At 48.0% G+C, this 19,676-nt stretch overlaps 10 protein-coding genes across 10 annotated transcripts; 6 read left to right on the top strand and 4 right to left on the bottom strand.

Moving 5' to 3' along the window:
- Positions 1 to 207: 207 nt before the first annotated feature.
- Positions 208 to 2,647, bottom strand: SPPG_08420 (uncharacterized protein). The gene is made up of 8 exons (XM_016756577.1): positions 2,120 to 2,647; positions 1,770 to 2,053; positions 1,493 to 1,694; positions 1,344 to 1,427; positions 1,113 to 1,284; positions 851 to 1,042; positions 667 to 790; positions 208 to 597 (listed from the first exon to the last, which is right to left on the bottom strand). The coding sequence occupies exons 1-8, from the start codon at positions 2,606 to 2,608 to the stop codon at positions 258 to 260; spliced, it is 1,887 nt and encodes a 628-aa protein (XP_016604309.1). The 5' UTR covers positions 2,609 to 2,647; the 3' UTR covers positions 208 to 257.
- A 119-nt stretch (positions 2,648 to 2,766) lies between these two features.
- Positions 2,767 to 5,916, top strand: SPPG_08419 (pentatricopeptide repeat domain-containing protein). The gene has a single exon (XM_016756576.1). It carries the CDS (start codon positions 2,912 to 2,914, stop codon positions 5,783 to 5,785), a length of 2,874 nt encoding a protein of 957 aa, XP_016604308.1. The 5' UTR covers positions 2,767 to 2,911; the 3' UTR covers positions 5,786 to 5,916.
- SPPG_08418 (uncharacterized protein) lies at positions 5,754 to 7,331 on the bottom strand. Its single transcript, XM_016756575.1, has 3 exons — positions 7,023 to 7,331; positions 6,641 to 6,940; positions 5,754 to 6,569 (listed from the first exon to the last, which is right to left on the bottom strand). The coding sequence occupies exons 1-3, from the start codon at positions 7,095 to 7,097 to the stop codon at positions 5,949 to 5,951; spliced, it is 996 nt and encodes a 331-aa protein (XP_016604307.1). The 5' UTR covers positions 7,098 to 7,331; the 3' UTR covers positions 5,754 to 5,948.
- On the top strand, positions 7,288 to 8,226 carry SPPG_08417 (uncharacterized protein). The gene is made up of 2 exons (XM_016756574.1): positions 7,288 to 7,485; positions 7,544 to 8,226. Exons 1-2 carry the CDS (start codon positions 7,335 to 7,337, stop codon positions 8,101 to 8,103), a joined length of 711 nt encoding a protein of 236 aa, XP_016604306.1. The 5' UTR covers positions 7,288 to 7,334; the 3' UTR covers positions 8,104 to 8,226.
- SPPG_08416 (uncharacterized protein) lies at positions 8,158 to 9,057 on the bottom strand. Its single transcript, XM_016756573.1, has 4 exons — positions 8,957 to 9,057; positions 8,814 to 8,882; positions 8,628 to 8,742; positions 8,158 to 8,573 (listed from the first exon to the last, which is right to left on the bottom strand). The coding sequence occupies exons 1-4, from the start codon at positions 9,026 to 9,028 to the stop codon at positions 8,473 to 8,475; spliced, it is 357 nt and encodes a 118-aa protein (XP_016604305.1). The 5' UTR covers positions 9,029 to 9,057; the 3' UTR covers positions 8,158 to 8,472.
- A 100-nt stretch (positions 9,058 to 9,157) lies between these two features.
- Positions 9,158 to 13,022, top strand: SPPG_08415 (uncharacterized protein). Its single transcript, XM_016756572.1, has 10 exons — positions 9,158 to 9,383; positions 9,531 to 9,774; positions 9,835 to 9,907; positions 9,979 to 10,446; positions 10,502 to 10,818; positions 10,884 to 10,997; positions 11,055 to 12,035; positions 12,105 to 12,275; positions 12,341 to 12,499; positions 12,566 to 13,022. Exons 1-10 carry the CDS (start codon positions 9,319 to 9,321, stop codon positions 12,824 to 12,826), a joined length of 2,853 nt encoding a protein of 950 aa, XP_016604304.1. The 5' UTR covers positions 9,158 to 9,318; the 3' UTR covers positions 12,827 to 13,022.
- A 188-nt stretch (positions 13,023 to 13,210) lies between these two features.
- SPPG_09536 (uncharacterized protein) lies at positions 13,211 to 14,152 on the top strand. Its single transcript, XM_016757710.1, has one exon. It carries the CDS (start codon positions 13,414 to 13,416, stop codon positions 13,897 to 13,899), a length of 486 nt encoding a protein of 161 aa, XP_016604303.1. The 5' UTR covers positions 13,211 to 13,413; the 3' UTR covers positions 13,900 to 14,152.
- Positions 14,153 to 14,238: 86 nt separating this feature from the next.
- SPPG_09535 (4-amino-4-deoxychorismate synthase) lies at positions 14,239 to 17,809 on the top strand. Its single transcript, XM_016757709.1, has 13 exons — positions 14,239 to 14,449; positions 14,537 to 14,618; positions 14,685 to 14,783; positions 14,857 to 15,004; positions 15,063 to 15,178; positions 15,238 to 15,309; positions 15,369 to 15,584; positions 15,644 to 15,699; positions 15,766 to 16,852; positions 16,915 to 17,092; positions 17,149 to 17,307; positions 17,371 to 17,467; positions 17,531 to 17,809. The coding sequence occupies exons 1-13, from the start codon at positions 14,322 to 14,324 to the stop codon at positions 17,571 to 17,573; spliced, it is 2,481 nt and encodes an 826-aa protein (XP_016604302.1). The 5' UTR covers positions 14,239 to 14,321; the 3' UTR covers positions 17,574 to 17,809.
- Positions 17,767 to 18,604, bottom strand: SPPG_08413 (uncharacterized protein). Its single transcript, XM_016756571.1, has 2 exons — positions 18,291 to 18,604; positions 17,767 to 18,227 (listed from the first exon to the last, which is right to left on the bottom strand). The coding sequence occupies exons 1-2, from the start codon at positions 18,551 to 18,553 to the stop codon at positions 17,885 to 17,887; spliced, it is 606 nt and encodes a 201-aa protein (XP_016604301.1). The 5' UTR covers positions 18,554 to 18,604; the 3' UTR covers positions 17,767 to 17,884.
- A 129-nt stretch (positions 18,605 to 18,733) lies between these two features.
- On the top strand, positions 18,734 to 19,564 carry SPPG_08412 (uncharacterized protein). Its single transcript, XM_016756570.1, has 3 exons — positions 18,734 to 19,012; positions 19,098 to 19,230; positions 19,307 to 19,564. Exons 1-3 carry the CDS (start codon positions 18,765 to 18,767, stop codon positions 19,382 to 19,384), a joined length of 459 nt encoding a protein of 152 aa, XP_016604300.1. The 5' UTR covers positions 18,734 to 18,764; the 3' UTR covers positions 19,385 to 19,564.
- Positions 19,565 to 19,676: the final 112 nt, after the last annotated feature.

Raw genomic sequence — 19,676 nt, 5'->3', positions numbered from 1 at the left:
GTCCTGGTTAACAGTCGTCAGCACTCATTTGACGGACCGTTATCCGACGGAGCCCCATCTGGGGTGAGGACCGAAGATCACTATGCTCTCTGATGACCGCACGTTGAAAGGAACCTGCGATGCGTACAGATACGGAGCAGACATTTGGTGTATACTATTTTAGCCTACTCGGCGTACAGTCTTCATCGGTATTACACAGGAACGCAGTCTGTTTCCTTTTGCCAACGTAAACCTTTATTCAAAATCACGAGTAATCTCTATACAGCATTATATGCACTTAATCTGTACAAAAGGACCTTTCCTTTGTCGTTTCCGGACGCCAAGTATCCTCCCCCTGGTGAAAAATCCAAGCAGTTTACATATCCAAGTGGAGTCTGCGATGTGGGCCAGTTCTTGAAAATTCGTTGAGTAGGAACATGCAGGAGGCGGAGGGAATCTTTCTTATCTCGACTGGCCATCGCCAAGATCTGCGAGTCAACATTAAAGCGGAGGGTTGTGATCGCTGTGGTAAGGTTTAGAATCGATTTTCGGGGAGATGGGTTTGAACTGGAAAGGCAGCTTTTATGGTCATATAGATTGACTACGCCAGAGTCCGACCTATCCATGCAGTAGGCTATAAGCATATCGCCACACATTGCGATAAAAATTGCCAGGAGACGGACTCACCCGGTCGCAAGGTATTCGTCTCCTCCAGACACGGCCAAAGTGGTCGCCTTCACGCATCCGTCATCATAGAATTTGTGAATACATTTTCGCGAGCCCAGATCCCACTGGTACACTTCTCCGTCCCCTACACAGCCAGATCAACTTGCAAGTTCGGGTGAAGATGTAATGTCATGCTACCACTCACCTCCAAACGAATACAGAAACTTTCCATCTTTTGAAAAATCGATTGCAGTGACTGATCCGTTCATCTTCATGGTAGCGACCCATTGCTTGGTGTCCTTGGAGACCAGAATAATGTGGCCGTCACGGCCGAGGAAAGCAAAATGCTTATTATCCGGCGATACGTACGAGTTTGCAAAACTTTCTTCGTCTCGACCTCATGCCAGAATTTTGTAAGTAAGCAATCGAAGCGAAACATGCTATCTCATCTCAATGCTGATATCTACCTCGGATACCAGGAATCCGCTGGATGACACCAGCTTCGATATTGTAAGAGTAGAAGAATTTTCGTTTCCCCGTAAGAAGCACTTCTTTTCCGTCGGGGGTGAAGGTTGCGCGATGAATGGGAAGATCTTTGATATGTACGGATTGAATTTTTGGGTTGATCTTTCCGTCAACCTGAAATATACATACTGAGCGCATTGTGAGAACCACCTGGAAGCCACCTAATTACGTACCTGAAACAGCCGCAAAGTCCGATCATAGCCGCACGTCAAAAGCACGGGTGCCTTAGGGTGGAACTTGACGGACTGCACCACAGACTATATAGATACCACGAAGTTAAGCGATGCATTACCAAGTACAGATCAGCCAACATTTCACCTACTTGTGAATAAGCCGCCTGATTAGCGTCCTTCAGACGGACAATCTCCAGCAAATCTGGATTCAGTGTTGCGTTGTTCCTTTTCGTACTAACGATCGAGGTTGTAGTCCGTAAAATCCTGAGCAAGTCATCTCCAGAGTTTCCAGCTTTCTGCTCTCGGAATGGTTTCAATGCCCATTGTGGGGTCGGATGGATCTTCTCGTATCTATTGATTGCAGATCACGCAGTCCAGTGTTATCTGAGGTATGTAATTGAATTATCCAGAAAAAGTGGTACATACTGTTGTCGCAGTCTCGATTCGTATTCCCTTCCGGATAGAACTTTTTCCGAGTAATTTAGCCTCAGCTTACGCAGTCGTTTGGTGTCCACAATGTTTACGGGCACGTCGTCGTCGTCCTCCCACGCAGGTGGAAGAGAAGACAAATCCGATGCAGACAATGTCTTTGATTGATCCAACTCATCCTCTGGCTCGATATCCACATCAATGTGATTTTTCTCTACGCCTTGCGAGGGCAGATCTGATTCCGCCCCTTTACCATCTGTATCGATGAAAAACCCAAAATTCTGTAATGGGCATTAGTATAAATATCTTCCACATGCGCGGTCATGGCGCCCACTCAGGGGAAGTACCTCGGGTTCTTCCCCACTCTCTATCGTATCCTCTTTTGTCTCAATATCCTCTTCATCATTGTCTACCCTTGCTGATGCCAGCCAATTATCTTCATCTTCTATTATATCGTCAAATTCATGCCCCACTTTTTGAAATACTTCATCCATTCGGCCCTCCACATCGCCACCAAAGACAAGCTCTTCCAGTTCGAGCTCCTCATTATCTTTCACCACCGCAATTTGCTCGGAATTCTCGACAAAACCCCGGTCTTTTGGCAGAGCAGCAGCACTGGCAGCGCTAACTTCTGCAGTGAACGCAGCCTTCTTCTTCTTTTTTCTCTTCTTTTTTGGTTCTTCGTTCTCTCCTTCGGTTCGCAATGGCTGCGGTGCCTCTTTGCGCACCGCTCTTGCCAGGCTTTCTTGCCTGTCGTCAGCTTTTCGCTTTCGTGACGGCTTTTCCGTCATTTTGTTTGTACTCCGAATTTGGCTTATGGTCTCCAAGTCAGGCATAGCTTGGTTATGCCCATGTAAACCGTCGGAGTTGTCTACTAGTTTTGTAGTTTGCGACGAGTACTGCCAAAAACAATTCACAGTCTTGCTGCTATGGCAACGCCAGGTAAGACCACGCTGTGAGGCTAGTTTGCTTCTGACTTACCCGTAACATGATACCGAGTTGCAATGACTTTGTATACTGAAAGGCGGTAGACCAGCAGTTGAGAAAATACTGCTTTGAAGCTTCCGAAGGCACCGGTTGTACTTGCTTCTTTTTAGATAGTCGCGGTCACTTGGACGGGAAACTTTATTGGCACGGTTATGTCGATTGACATTGCCCGATCGAAGTCTCTTTCAGCAGCTAGAAACCATATATACATTGCCTTTACTGCACCATCTGGCAGAAAGTCAGATTCAATCAAGGAAAGGAAAGATCACGCTAGAAGACGTCGGCGGGCAGGCGGAAGAGGGCCGAGGGACGGGCGGGAGGTGGACCCAATAATGGATTTTTTGGCATGGCTTTTCCGGACGAATCGGTCGCGAGGATGTCTAAAGAAACTGACGACATCAGGCATTGCACATACTGGGCCCCTGAATGGGTCGAAGCATTGTCATCGAAGCTGCTCATCTAGCCAGATCTCGAGATATCCTGTCGATCATCAGTCCAATCATCGGCCTGGCAGCGGGACGGTTACAAGATCTTCTGTATACCATGTTGAGAAATCAAAAACGGGCTCTGTTCTGTTTTCGATACCATCCCGTCCATCTTCATCCAACTTTGAGCACCGGAAACTCAGCAACGCACCGCGCTGTAGACGCCGGCAGTACACAACCTCCGTGCACCATATGTTGGACGAAGATGAGCCTATATTACGCGAATATTACAGTCAAATGGACGAAAGTAAAAGCTTAAAACTCCCAGCCCCTCGAAGTAGTGCAGGCGATGCCCAGCTAGCGATAATGAAGGTCCTGATCCAAGCGCGTGATTTTAGGCGAGCACGAGAATGCTTTGATGAGATGATTGTTAATGGATCTAAGCCGAGCGTGGAGATGATAAAAGAGCTATTGGAGCTGACTGAGGAATGCGCAGATGGCCGTTTCGCCAAGCGTATTTATGAATACCTAGTGAAGCAGAGTCTGGACCAAGCAGTTGCCCACTTAACACGACCTACGTCAGAGTACCTGCGAAAGGATGTTCGTGCAATTGTTTTAGTCGTAGGTGCCCTGATTCGACGGGGCCGAATAGTGGAGGCGCGGAATATCTACGAGCAGGGTAAAGACGATGGACTCAAATACCGGACCGCTATTTTCAGTACCCTAATATGGGCACTATGCGAGAGAGGGCAGTTAGAGGAGGCAACATCTATATACCATGACATGCAGAAGTTTCCACAAGCCAAGCCAGACTCCCCTATCTTCACGGCCCTAGTGGAAGCGTGTGTCAAAGCCGGAGATCAACCTGCATTATCTTACTTTCATACGGAGATGCAGGCACGGGGAGTGAAGCCGGATGTAGTGCTTTATACGAGCCTGATACACGGATACTTTAGTTTCGATGATGCAGCTGCAGCAGTTGATTGCTTCGAAGAGATGGTCACGCGCGGCGTGAAACTGGACCGAATTTTGTACATGCTGTTCATTAATGTTTATTCGCGCCCACCGTATGAGGACCCAGACAAGGTCCTGCTTTGGTACGAGTCTATGCTAATTGCAGGCTGTCAGCCGGGTGTGGAAGTCTTCACGAATATGTTGGCCATGTTTGCACGCCGAGGTGATGTGGAAGCGGTAGAAGCGGGATGTCTTCAAATGACGAAGCTGGGAATTCAGCCGGACCTTCAAGTCTACACCACCATGATTGCAGTGTACGCTAGGAAAGGCGACTCCAAAAACGCTGAGCGATGGCTCCGGACGATGATGGAAGCAGGGATCGAGCCGGACATTTACACGTATTCGGCACTAATAAATACGCATTGCAAAGCGGGAGAAATTGAAACTGCTGAAAAGATTTTCGAACAGCTTATTGCTCGGTACCAAGCAGCTCGAGAGAAAGGAACGTCAACGCAAGTTGACAGAGCCACAGACGATGCAGACGTACCGGCAGCAAAGTTGGCTCCGAATGCATATGTTTATAATGCGCTCATCGTAGAATTTCTTCGAAACGGAGACAGAGACACCGCGCATCGTTATCTCGGGGAGATGTTGGCAGCCCAGGTTCCTCCAGATACAGCCACGTTTACCGCCCTAATTCAAGACTATGGACAAAGGTCTGACACAGTTGGTGCCTTACGCTGTTATCAAGATATGCTTGATTTCGGAATCGCACCCAATAACCACATCTATTCTGCCCTTGCCACCGCTTTTGGTAAGGCAGAAGCTGGAGCCCATCAGATTGAGCTGCTCCTTGCGGATATGGACAAACGGAACATACGACCCGACCTAAAAACAGTGTCGTCGATAATGTTCGCTTTTGGACGCGCAGGACAACCGAAGAAGGTAGTCTTGATATGGGATCGCATTCAGTCCATCGGCGACCCCGATAATCCCTCACACTCAAGAGGAGAGCCGTTGATATCGGTCGATAGTCAGTGCTTTCATATGTTTGCGAGGGCATGCTTTGAACTGGCGCAGCAACGTCGACATCAAGATGTATCAGAGGCGAAGCATTGGCTGGAGAGAGTAATTGACGAAGGACGCCGATTGATCGATATGGATTTGGTATTCAATCAGCGCACTTGGGCGACAATGATTGGAGAGCTGGCGCAGTTTAATAACGCTGTTACAGCAGCTGAATTGGTGATTTACGCTCTAAGTGGCTGGTGTAGAGCGCGCGATCAACAAGTTAAAGCAACGAGTGAGAAGGACAACCTCGTACAAGAGAGAGGTGCTTTTGAGTCTGCTCCCGCGACATCTTCGCTGGATGCTTCCATCTCATATCGAGGCGTCATTAAGCGAATGAAAGAGCCCCCGAATCCTTTTCAACCCGCTCAAACTGCACCTCTTGCTACGCACGGCTTCACTGAATCAATTGTGCGGCACTTGGCACTATCCTTGGTGCAGGTGGGTCGTCCTGACTTGGTGGTACAGTTGCAGTCTCATTTTACCCACCTGCGGCGGTTATACCCGGATGCTGTCAAGCAGGAAATTTTGGCAGTTTTGAAAGAGATTGAGAGAGAATCTGACGGGGCATTTATGTAGAGGTGTACATAGGGACTGGCGTGTAGATTCATGCTATAGTGGTTACAATCACCTTCGTTCGAACGACAAATACTATCCTTAGAACAAGTAGCATTAAACAGCAATGTGCAAAAAAAAAGCTAGCACTGCCCACTCGACAGATGTTCAGAATCCACAGAGGGTCTCAGACGTTCGCTTTGGCTGGCTTTGGCTTCTTCTTTGGCGAAGGAGCTACGGGTTGCGTGATCGCTTCAGGTTCAGAGATACTCTTTTTCTTCTTGGCCCTTCTCTTCTTTTTCGCTTCACCTGCAGCGGCCGTGTCCACAGGGGTCTGTGGTACTTGGGCTTCCGCCTTACGTTTCTTGCTATTCGGTGTGCTCGTGTTTGGAGTGGCCGGGGTGGCACCTTTGGTCACTGGTGTTCCGTTTGCATTGGCCTCCTTCTTCTTTTTACTTGGAGTCGCATCCTTAGCTTTTGCGGGAGCAATGGGAGCAGGTGGTGTCGGCTCTGCCTTGACAACATTCTTCTTGGGAACTACTTTGGCTTTCGTTGTCTTTTGCTTTCCATTGGCTAACTTGGAAGTAGAGGGAAGCTTGAGCTCTGCACCAGCTGCCACAACGTCCTCCTCCTCTTCTTCTTCCTCTTCATCAGAATCTTCTTCTTCTTCAGATTCTGCCTCGGAACTGTCTTCCTGTGTCACAGGAAGAGGGGCTAATTTCTTTGCAGCGGTCGTCGGGGCAATAGCTCGCTCCCCTGTTAACTGTTTGTATTCTTCACGTGCCACTGCGCTGTTCTCTATATAGCGCTGCAATGCCCAATAGGTTTAGGATTTTTCGTCCCAAGAATATACCTCGGTGCTGCTGTGAGAACACTTACTCGCTTTTCGGTTTCATCCAGTGCTCGCCACATCTGTCCAATCGCTTCCTGGACTTTGGCACCCTTCAGCTCCGGATTAGCAGCAATCACTTTTGCCCTTACATCCTTTGAAAACGTCAGGAAAGGCGAATTCGGTCTTTTCGGCGCGTCAGGATCTCGTTCCTTCTTCTGCCGTTTCTTTTTCTTTCCGTCTTCAGCCAGCGAGACAACGGGTGGTGCTATGTGTTGCGGAAGGACAGTCTGAACAAACTCCGCTAGCTCGCGAATGCCGTCGGCACATTTTGTCAAAGCAGTGAACAACTAAAAATCATAAATTCGGAGAGATCGGCTTTAGAATTCCCAAAAAATTTTGTCGTCTTAGGATCGTCCTCCGAAATTGTACCTGGACACCCGCTTCTGACTCCATGAATGCGTCCAGAGCAGGATCCTTCTTATACTTTCGTACTTTGGGGGGCATTTTGCTCCGAGCAATGAGACGACGGGAGAAAACCCTTGAGCCCAAACTCGGATCACCACGGCCTGGTAGCTAAAAGTCCTTGACAGCAAATGTGCAACATAATCCAATGATTTAATTTGTGCCAGAAAAGGGACGCTTACCTAATGGGGCTCGGCGCGTCCTTTGCGCGTTTCTCGTTTTCGCTGCTGAAGATCCTACCACAGCAACCTTTTCCCAGCTGTTCCCACTATCTGCCTCATGATGATCCGCATACCCCGTCTTCTACTGATTTCAGCCAATTTTCTGCTCATTGTTCTGGCGTTTGCGGCCGGGATACTGGCATATATGCTCTTCCTGAACACTTCACCCTTCCCGAAGACTGAAGTTTTCCCGATAGAACTTCTAATAGGTTTCTACCGTTCGTACGCTATGCGCCGCTTACAGCAATCTAATCCCGCTACATCCAGGCATCGCAATTTTGTGCCCGCTACTTCTCGGTACTGGCCTCCTCGGTTGTTGTGGGCTATACCGTCTTTCCCCTGGATGCCTCAAGATTTTCATATGCAGCTTGTTGCTTCTTTGTGGAGTCTACGGTCTTTTAGGCCACCTAGCAATGCGAGAAATGGACGCATCTTTTGCCACCAGTATGGCAGACCAAATGTGGAAAGGTGCAACGAACGACACGAAAGGCACCATTATGCGGGAGTTCCGTTGCTGTGGGTGGGAGGAGGGCGCATCTGCGTCTGATTACCCGACTGTGGATCCTAATGAAGCTCAAGTACTGTCCAAGCTTTGCATGGCGAGCACATCCTGCTCCGGTCCGGTTACCGAGTATCGCATCGCACTGGCGCGTTCGATCATGGTCGTAATGTTCTCCACTCTTGGCTTCGTCGTGCTCATAATGTTGTTGGCCACATGGATGCTACTTGCTTTGAAAACCAAACTTTCCGAGAAGGGAAAGAGACGGGATCTAGAAGGATGTCACGGCGACAAGACGACGGTCACAGTAAATGGTGGACGGAGGTGAAGATAAGCGTCTATGTCACATAGAGTTAGCGGTAGATATAAGGCAATCGGTGCCTGATAGTGAAGTTTTGTGAATATTTATTTATTTGTACGTGAGAAGCCTAATTATGATATACCGCTTGCCCGACAAGAAGTGTCAGATATGAATAGCTGCTGTCTCACATCTTTCCCGACCAACCTGACTCGCCATAAGCCGGATGTATAAGGGACGCAGTATAAGATGCTGTCAAGGATGGGCCCATCATGCGGTTTAGGACATCCCTAAAGCCACGAAGCTACCACGCCCGCAAAAAATCGTGTCCTAGGCCACGCACCGCAGTGAAGAGCACGTCGATCAGGCCGCACCACTAAATCCGTTGAAGTGGAATTCTCAGCGGTTTTTCTTTTTCCCCTTGCCCTTTCTCCCAGCTGGCGCTGGTGGACTTTGCACCGGTGTATCGTTAGGCGACGTTGCCGTCAAGACTTCTGGTACTGTTGATAGATATGAGTGACAGGCTACGACATAATAAATAAGATTGATCCTACCATCAGTTTCCATAGCATCCAGCTTCTTTCTTCCTTGCATTTTTTCCATTAATGATAAGTTCAAGCGTTCAAATTTCTTCAAATCAGGCAGGCGGTCGGTTCTGAATTTCAGACACTGGATCGGACAGGGCGAAAAGGGGAGGTCAGGAATACTTTCAATCTCAAGGATCAAATGCCCACTCTCACCGTTGGGCCATCTGTGACCTTCAGCACCAGCTTTCCGTCCTTATGCCGATATTTGGAAACGTAACGAGTCTGCAATAGAATCACGAAAGTTGAGAAAAACTGCACAATCAGCGATTGCCGAACTTTCCCAACCATCTTGATACCTTAAAGGGAGAGCTCAGGTAAAGCTGCTCTACAGCCTCCTGATATTCGTCCCACAGCTCAACATAACCCATTTCCACAGAGATCGCCAATGGAAATCTGGCAACTGAATCCTCAAGCCTTGAAGCGGATCTGAATCACGTGTTTTGCAATACCAGTAGCAGCCACTGGAGGGTTTTCCTTGCCTACGTAATACCCTCAACGATCAACCTCTAGATCTGGGCATCTGTACTTTCTCAACCTTCTTTTACGTCCCTTCAACTTTTATTGCGAAAATCCACGTTCCTGATTTGGCCAGTCATAGTCACCTCGCTGTGCTGACGGCATTGTGCCTGCGTCCGCTTCCCTCTTTGGCTTCGGCAACATGAGTTATGGATGGATCTCGTCCTTGATCACCCTCACGGTGGCATTTATTGCCTTCAAATTCGGGTGAGTTAGGCAGTCTGTACGGCTTTAATTATAGAGAATAAGCTGGTTAAGGGGATCAAGATAGTCGCAATGCCACTATAGCTGCAACTATACTGTCTTACTTGACAATGAAAACTGACGGCGATCTTTTTTTTTCTATCACGATAGTCTCACACGTTTTGATCGTATGCTACGAGACCATGCAGGTCGGCTTGTCCACCTGACGTGCTTTTACTGCGGTGAAACGTCGACACTCCCCGGGCCGAAAGCTCGCGGGAAACCCATTATACCTCCCGACTCGCCCCCAAGCTTACGCAGAGACCCAGGCAAGATGATACCTTTGTTTGATAGAGATGGAAATGTTGAAAAGTGGTTCTGCCGATTATGCGATTGCTGGAATATCTACGATAAGGTAAATGGGAGAAAGGATTTTGAGTAGTCCTCTGACTCAAAGTGTCCAACGAAATTGCAGAATGGGGATATCGCTTCTGCACTGCCAGAAATGCGGGACGAAAGCTTCAATTCTCGCACGGGAACCGTGGAAGGTGCGCTTATATAAGTTACTTACCTATGATGATGCAAAGGACCAACACTAATGTTCCTTTTTCGTGATCAGCGGCGCAATGGCAAAGAAATGCCATAAAATCAGATTCCATTTTCTGTCCTGACTGCAGCAGACGGCAGACAATGATCATTAATACTTTATCTAACTATCTCCCGGAGGACGACGATCCGGAATATCAAGCCAAACTTGCCAACTATGCTGAATACAAGCAATGGCTGGACCGGAGATATCCGATGGTTTGTGCTCTCTGTCGCGGGCGCGTAGATAATGAACTGGTGAAGCTGGAGAACCGCCATAGACAGACGTTTGGTGCATATATGAAGAATAAAACCACCGCAGCTGTCGATCGGCGAAGGAAAACGCATCTTACGGTTCGGAATGTTTTACGGTCTGCAGCACTCCGATCAGCGATTCTCATCACGAATGCAGTCGGCGTCACGTTTATGATAAGTGTAGCCGCTATTGGATGGTTCTCTCTGGCATCTTGGGCACGACTCTTCTATGAGGGCTCCGCTGAAGGTACACTCCGCATCACTTGAGTTCGCGCGCGAAAAGCTCATCACCCTTCTACCAGGATTGAATGGCTTTCTGCGTCCATACGAAGTCTTTCGTATGCAGCATCAGTACGGAAATGCATTCACGAAGTCCTACGATGATTGGCGAATTTCCAATCTTCTTCAAGACGCATTTCCTTCTTCCATTCGAAAATGCGTTTATTCAAGTGATAATTTTGGGGAATTGTGCTTCAACGCCTTCGCAAGTAGCAGATACCGCCTGGTCGCGGAGACTGCTATATTCTGCTTTATATTTGCAGAATTCGACGCGTACCTGAAGAGAAGTCGGAAGACTATATTGAAGGTGCAACAAAAATGGATTAACGGAAAGGGTTTGGTAAGCATTATTATCTCCGAGAGTGTCAAATTTGTGTAGGTGTGCTAATGGATTTAATGCATCAGATGTGCTGTCTACTTGTTCTCTTTGCGAATTGGTTGTTGGAAGTTGCGCACACATATCTTCGTGAGGAATGGTATCCAACGATATCAGGAGCTTACATGTGGTTGAGTGTTTTCGTAAGTCCAGTCTCATGGCATGTTGTGGTATCACCTCTGGTAACACAAGAATTTCAGGCAGTATGGCGGTCGCTCAAAGTGGTCTACCGTTTCCTACATCCTCGGGAACGTTTGCGTCGCAAAATGCTTTGCCGAGCCGATACCCCGGTGGCCGCTGAAAAAGATCGTCGTTACTACGCACCGAACCTTTTCAATCACCAAAGCTTGAAACAAGACCCGCAACATGAACCCAGCTCCTTCCAACGGTCGGATTCGGGACTTGACGTATCGGAAGACAGCTATCGAATTGCTTTTATAAGCCCTACAGCGGGCAATGGTGGAAATAACAAGATCGGGTTAAATGATGATCGCCGCTCAGGGAAATTCGAAAATCCTGAAGATGAGATCCTGGCGGGTCTATCAGGACTCGGACTGGGAACAGCCAGACAGGGTTTTACGCAGCGGCCAAGCGGGGAAATTGGAAGACCTACTTTATCCCAGCAACGGTCAGGGACACGAGCAATGCCTCTTTCCAGGACGCTAGGTAAAGGCGATTCGGGTAGAGAAATTTTCTCGTCGTACGTAGGCCCGTCCAATATTTTGAAATCGAGGAATGGGGGCTGGGGCGAATTGGGCGCCTTTGGTCGCGGTGCGCCTAGTAATCCATTTGTCGATGCGAGAAAGAATACGTTCGAGACACCGCCTGCTTTTCTTAACGAGCGGACGTGGCCTATCAAACACGGAATGGTCGCAACTACAACAGATGGCGGGTTAGGATTCGGCGGTGGACTGTATGGAAAGCAAACGGATTCGTTTGGCACAACTGCTCATGGTACATTGTATCTGGATAGTCAGCGTAGAGGCTGTGGGCTTGATTCTCTTGCTGGGAGGGGCTCAAAGCTGCCCTATAACCATTACGAGCAGGGGAATGCGGGGCGCACACCAGCCTTTGGCACATTTCACATCACATCAACACCCGCGGCGTCGATGAAGGCGACAAATATCGACGAAGAAAGGATGGCGTCAGCGATCAGGCCGCAAACGTTCTTCCCTCTCCAGGTAAATGTTTGATTTTGGCGCTTCTTATGCGAATTCACCAACTGTATCTCCCTAACTGACTGGCTACAGCAAACCACTGGTTTGGAGGACCTTTTCGAAAATTCTGTCCGCCTTCAAGATGAGAACATCGTCATGCACACGCTGAAGACCTTGCTAAGTCATAAACTACATGGCCATGAGAGGATTGCTCAACGATACTTGCAATTGGCTGCTCCTGTCGGATTATTTGCATCATGGATGGTATGCTGTATATCCTTGTTTACAATTCCTATCCCCGCAAATTCTAAATTTATTTCTGCGCGCAGGTCTGGAGTAATGTTTTGTATTTGCCATTGTTGGCAATGTGTTTGTATCATCTTGCGGTATCCGAGTGGGATATCGGACATAAGAAGCGGAATACCGGCGGATTTGGTGCAATGCGGGGCGCGCACAGCCCACCACCTACCAGCGAGCGACAAGGGCGAGTAGGTGTTTGCGTTCAGTTTTCCTTGAATCTGATAACTGTCATCTCACGGCTTCATCCTATACAGCGCACTGTAGCGATCATTGTGCTTATGCGGATTGCTCTGGCATTTTTATTGCAGAACATTACGGAACACTTATATCGTCATGGGAGACGCGAACCTCTTGTGATCATATATGACACTTCGAATTCATTACACCGACACGAGATTCAGGCCGCCGTATCCGATTCTCCGAGCGCCTTACTAGCAACTATGGACGTCATCATTGCTCTTACCGCTTTTATGTTCTGGAAATCCCGGGAAACCCGTCCTTTTGCTACTGCGTGAACCTTTGAATAGGAATGCGGCGAAATCAGGAGGATATTATGATGAATGGAACTACACTGTTCAGATTTTATTAGTTGCGCTTGCAGGACCTTGTACAGATATAAGTCACTGATATAACTCGGTGATGTGGGAAAACCATGTACAATTTTGTAATATATTATTTACAGACTTTGGATGTCATTGCGTCCATCATCACATTACCAGCTTAAAATATATTAGCACTGGCCAAATGGTATTTTCAGATCAGATTGGCACCCAAGGACCTTAATTAAAGTATCTTTAAACTGGAGAAGGAATTTGATGCCATAAGCTCTGTGGCTTTGCTCATCACATGACGCCTTCGAGGTCAAGAACGCGGAACCTTGTTTTTCTCTTGTGGTATTTGGTCCAAGACAGACGACGGCCATAGACCTTTCGTTGTCACGCTCAATCCGCAAAACACTCAAAGCAACGCTGCTAAACCATAGTGTGCCGTGACTATTTTCTGTGTGCCGCGCTTTCTCACTTTGGAATTGAAATTTCCGCTCTGCGACTACCTTCCCTCGTCCTTTCCCCGCACCCCCCCTTGCCACCTCATATTCACGAACATGGCAAAAGCAACAAGAAAGAGCAAAAGTACATCAGCCAGCAAATCTCCGGTCAAAGTCCCTGATACTCGCTCGCTGCGGAAAGAAGCCCGACTCCATGCCCAAGACTGCCGCTCGAAGCGCAAACCTGCCATTCCCATGCGCGCGGTTTCGCGGGATGCTGCAGATACCGAACCTGGGCTCGTCCTACGAATAGATTGGTTTGGAGAAGTACAAGTTCGCGCTGTTGGTAATATCCTCGTTCCGCCATCCCGCCGTGAGTCGGATTCGGACTCGGGCACATCTGTGCAGTCCACTGGAAGCTCAACTGGTGGCGAGCCTAGCGCCGCAAGTCTTAAGCGAAGGAATAGAAGCTTGAAGACAAGTACAGAACCAGCTCCGGAGCCGCGGGAGTTGCGAACTCGGGAAGGAAAAGGAGCCCGGTGTCCCACACGGGCGGCAACCTCGCAAGGCTCACTGAACAGTAGGGACTTGAAGAAGCATTAAGATCATGCCTGCCACTTTGATATTTTTGATTACTATCTCCTTTCGATTCGTATGGGAAGACTGCTTGATTTCACTCGTCTGTTTCCACATTCTAATTGTACATTGTATTATGGTTGGGAGGACCGAAGGCAATGGCTGTTGCGATCGGTCCTCTCAGGTTTTTTGTTAGTGTTCCGTAGTGTAATATCCTTGTTATTGTAATAGATGAACGCACTTTGACATATCTCACCGAAGTAGACACCTTTTTCTCCGACTTGGTTCTGAAAAAGTTATTTGGATTATGTCATCACAGAGCTGAAATGCCCGTGGCTTAGTTGCGAAAGTTCGACCCAACTTTTGGGCTTTTGGGCCAGATCTACACCGAGATCGGGCGTGCAGTCCTCGACATTTTAGGAGGAGCTACTCCAACTATTGAAGACAGCATGGACAACATTGAACTACGAACGCTAATAGTAGACAATTATGACTCTTACACTTTCAACTTATTTCAATACTGCTGTGGGGAGTCTGGGGAATTGCCGGTCGTCATTAGGAATAACCAGTTTTCCTGGTAAGTACAAGTCACAGACCTTCCCTAGATCATGCATAGCATTCAAGTGCGATGAGATCAGTTGAGTGACCTATTCGAATTACAAAGGGAAGAAGTCAGGGATAAGATTCTACCTCATTTTGATTGTGTGGTAATTTCACCTGGACCGGGACGACCAGAGCGGGAAGGCGTAAGTGCAGAATATATTATCTCCCAATGATAATGGTTGCCAATCAACCCGTTTCGAACCCTCTAGGACTTTGGGATATGTGGACGACTCCTGAAAGAAGCTTCAATACCAATTCTTGGCGTTTGCCTCGGGCACCAAGGAATGGCAACAGTGTTCGGGGGGAAGGTATGTGACCTAGGAATATTCAAGGTTCGTTTCTTAACACGTTGGACCTTGCTCTTACCGGTTGTAACGCTAGGTGACCCACGCTCGCGAAGCTATACATGGTCGATTGAGTCCAGTATTTCACGAGGTGAAGCCAGCTACCCAGTCGGTGGGATTGTTCGACGGGCTTCCGACTCCGTTTCAAGCCGTGCGATACCATTCATTGATTGTAGCAAACAACGGTGAGACAGCACCGTTAGCTTTCAGATTGAATGCGTCTGATCAAACATAGATCCGCAGATCTACCCTGCTGCTTGAAGGTGACCGCGTGGACTCCGGACCCACAGGGTGAAGACATCATTCAGGCACTTGAGCATGTTGACAAACCAATCTGGGGTGTGCAATTTCATCCTGAGGTAAGACGCGAGATGCAACGGAAACCTATGCAAGATTTGACCAAATCGCTCCTCTTCAGTCCATATGCACGGAAGGAGGCAGATCGATTATTGGAAATTTTCGCAAGCTCGCTGTTGAAATACTAGCGAAGGTAAATTGTTGCTGCTTCTGGTCGCTTGAAAACAATGTGACTTACAAAGATCATTCTAGCGTCATCCGATTGAATTGAGACCGCCATTACCTCCAGAAGTGAAAGCAGTATCTGTCATACCTGATGCGCTCATCTGTCCGAATGTGACTGATTGCAGTATATCCAACACCGAAGTATGCGTCCGAAGACTTGCAGATGTGTACATGGATACCGAGGAAGTGTTTGAACATCTGTATTCGCAAGAGGATGTCAGCTTCTGGTTGGATTCCGCAAAGGTGCGGTTAAACTCAGGTCTTTTGTTGTTGTGTAAGTGATGCTAAATGGACGAAAATAGATTGAGCAGAAATTGAGCAGATTTTCCGTGATGGGATGCGTTTCTAGCTCTTTAAGGTTGAGAGTTTGTGTTATACCGCAAAGAGAAAGCTTCGCCTGATAACCAATGTTTATGCTTTTCAGCTTCTGCGTCAGATACTCGGCAAAATGGCGAACTGTCACAGTTTCTCGCCCTGATAAACAGAAGCCCGGCACACGGCCGCAAATTGCAATTACAGAAACAGTCACTCTTAAACCAGAGGAAAGTTTTTTCACATGGATGTCCCGTTGCTTGCAGTCTCGTGGACTTGGATCAACGCGTATCATACTTGAGGAAGGAGAAGAAGCACCACCGTTCAACTTCACGTGCGGAATGGTGGGGTTCTTCGGCTATGAGATGAAAGAAGAAAGCTTACAAACTGGCGGTAGATCCTTCTTTGCTGAGCTGCCAAACACGGGTGGACCTTGTCGAAACGGCGATGTTGGTTCACTACCGGATTCCGCGTTTATCTTTGCTGATCAAGTGATTGTCTTCGATCATGTTGAGAAATCGATGTACCTTATGGGAGTTCGTGATAGTAGCGCCGACTCTGCCAAAGAACTAAGGGATTGGATGGACCATACCATAATAAGACTCACCGAAATCCAACTGAGCAGTACCTTGTCTGTACAAACACCCTCTCTCCGGACCGGGGCATTGTTGCAACATTCGGTCCTGAGCGGCTCAACGCCGTCTTCACCAGTAATGAAGCCAACTGCTGCAGATAAACATTTGCGACGGCGATCATCATCAGCACATCGATCTGGCCCAGCGCTGTATCGACTTCAGCTTGCCCATGATAGAAAACAATACATCTCGAACATCCACGCAGCTTTGAATAAGATCACCGACGGTGAGACATACGAAGTATGCCTAACCACAAAAATCAGCACACGGATACCGGAAACCTCGTCGGATCCATTTAAGATGTATACGCACCTGCGAAAACGTAACCCTGCCCCATATGGAGCATTTTTGCGATTCGGATCAGGGTTGGCTTTGGCTAGTTCGTCTCCAGAGCGATTTTTGCGGATTGAAAAGGATGGCTTGATGAGCATGAAACCTATCAAAGGAACAGTACCCCGTGCGACCAAAGTGAACGGCGAGACCGATGAGGAAGTACGGGAGGAGGATGAACGGCGACGTCGTGCGCTAGAATCGGATGAGAAGAACAGAGCAGAGAACTTGATGGTACGTCCACTTTGTATACAATCCAACGAGCATCGATTCTTTCCAACATCTTCTCGCTGTAGATCGTTGACCTGATTAGAAATGACTTAAATCTTATATCCGAGCCAAGAAGTGTCTGTGTTCCTGCATTGATGAAGGTGGAAACATATGCCACCGTGCATCAGCTGGTGACAACCGTACAAGGACAGCTCCGACATGACCTAAATGCTGTTGACGCAGTTATGCATTCCTTTCCTCCAGGTTCGTACATTTCGTTGAGCTTCCGCTGTGATTGTGTGTAACTTGTGGCCCCCCAGGATCGATGACCGGTGCTCCCAAACTGCGTACTGTAGAGATCCTGGAATCATTGGAGGGCACCCCTCGTGGTCCATATTCGGGAGTTCTTGGCTACTTTTCACTTAACGGCGCGGCCGAATTCAGTGTGGTCATTCGAACAGCAGTGTTTAGCGGAAATGGTAACGTATTTTGATCACCTAAGAGCCGTTCGGAATACAGAATCCTGACTCTATCCACGCCAGATGTGTCGGTGGGCGCAGGGGGTGCCATTGTGGCTCTCTCGGATCCAGAGGAGGAATTTGCGGAAATGCTTTTAAAGGCAAACTCGGTGCTACCCAGGTATATTCAGTATTCCAGATATTTTTGTCGGGAGATTACTGGTACTCACCTTGGCGTTCTTAGTATTATGCAGGTTTATGGTGTAGGTCCATTGGACGCCAATTAATAGCTGTGGACACTCTGCCAATTTTGGAAGATTCCCCGTGTATAGATGTAGAGTTAGATACCATGCGTATATAGGTTACTAGTACGGGATGAAGCGAAAGCGCAACTGAGTTAATCAGTCTTCTCGTCATCGCTATGTCACCACAAGTGTTGTGGGACCATGATACTGTATAAAAGCACAACAACACCTTGACAATGGCAGAACTACATTATTTTGATTAAATACACAGTCTAGTGTACACTCGATACATTCCGCCTATCATCCCAATTAGTTGTCTCCACCGCCATTCAATAGCATGAATGTCTCGATTATCAATGGGTTTTCTTCACAATTGGCACTCTCTGCCTTCCATCGCGTCCAATACTCTTGGCCCAGCCAGCGAGGAATACAGGCAGTGTAACAACCACCACTCCAAGTGCTACTGTACCCACCAAGTCTCGTGCTACGGCTACCGTACCCGCCAGACCAGCTAGCAGATCGCTACGACCCGGAGACGCGGCAACAGCAAGAAATACAATGTTCTCCAAAGCGTGCAACGCGGCCGCGGCAAATGGAAGTAAATTCAATTGCGATGCAGGCGATTTTGACAGGCCAGAAGCCTTCAACCCAAGGGTGGTGAGGATAGAAAGGTTAAAAGCAGTTGCGAGGATAAGACTAGTGAGAAAGGTTCAGTTATTGCACATTGACGGTCGCGTTTGGATAGATCATCATACGTACGCAAAGTTGACCAACACAAGAACAGTAAAGAACGTCCTTCCAAAACCGCCCAAAGTATCCAGAATTCCGTAGACCTTTTCAGCAGAGTATCCGAATCCAAAGGTAGTAGTTGGCGCCAGAGCAAAGGTAGGCGCGGCTCTGGGCAAGATCAGCGCCGTCCCGCGACGGATGATAGAGAGAGCGCTAAGCTGAACCACGGTGGAGTAAATAAATGGACGCCATGACGTAAAACTCGATAGTTTTGCAGAGTATTCAGCCGACATTATTGCTCGATGGACGGTGAAATTGCGGGGGGTATGGTCTTGCAGGAGGGGGCTACGCTTGCGGTGTCCGAGCGGTCCGATCTGGCTAATGGCCGTTGCTTAGAAACGAACACGTCTGTATGAGTCATCCCAGAGGTTCCCTTTCATCGTCAAGGACTTGCTTACGCTCCTCACTAGACTGTCTTTAAAAACCCCTCGGCACGTTCCCGCCATGACCACCCATCGTGAAGGAGTTTTTGTTGAGGGTCTTTGGGTGGAGAAGGAGGGTCTCTCTTCCGATGTCGCGCCTCCGGTACCTGAAGTCGGCTGTACGTCCGCGCCATTGGAGTCCATGTCGTTTCACTTTGCTAGCTACTGCAAGGCTTACTCGGAAGATTACATGTTATGTAAAAACGAGTCCCAAGATCCTCGCCATTGTTTGAAGGAGGGGCGGAAGGTTACTCGTTGTGCGTTGGACTTGTATGTATAACAAGGGAGAACACGATGGAGTCCTTGCGGTTTCTTTCTGTTATTTTGAGGATTGTTCTGATTGTCTGCTGGGCAGGATCCGAAAACTGAAGGAAAACTGTGACAAGGAATGGACACGGCACTGGGAATGCTTGGATGTGAACAACCATCAACTTTTCCAATGCCGCAAGGAGGAACGGGAATTTAACGATTGTGTATTCAAAAAGCTGGTAAGTACACCCGGGCGTGTAGGATCTCTCCCGGCGTATTGTAACTTGTTTTCTTACACTATCTGTCTCGCTTTAGGGTCTTACGAAGACTATTCCGGATACACCAGAGGGACAAACGCCCATTCATCTCAAGGAGAAGCCCTTGTACAAATAATCACCGTCATGATAGATATTCTCATATACCGACACAGTTGGATTTGGAAATAAAGAAGAGGTTACGCGACTGTATTATTTGACAATATAGTCTAAGTTAACAACATTGGTAGGATGAGGTTCCCACACAATGCCGTCTTTTTCTGAGATTGTCCTGTGGACTTTGTGGAGAAGCGTATAGTCTACTGGAGCGTCATGCGATCATGATATGATCCTTAACCACTGCAGGGAACCTCATCATGGAGCGACTAGTTCTATTGCTCCTTTGGGAGGAATCCTCAAATGATGCGTCA

The sequence above is a fragment of the Spizellomyces punctatus genome (genome assembly GCF_000182565.1).
Source record: "Spizellomyces punctatus DAOM BR117 chromosome Unknown supercont1.21, whole genome shotgun sequence".
Classification (NCBI taxonomy): Eukaryota; Fungi; Chytridiomycota; class Chytridiomycetes; order Spizellomycetales; family Spizellomycetaceae; genus Spizellomyces; species Spizellomyces punctatus.
This window is presented reverse-complemented; position numbering and strand designations above follow the sequence as displayed.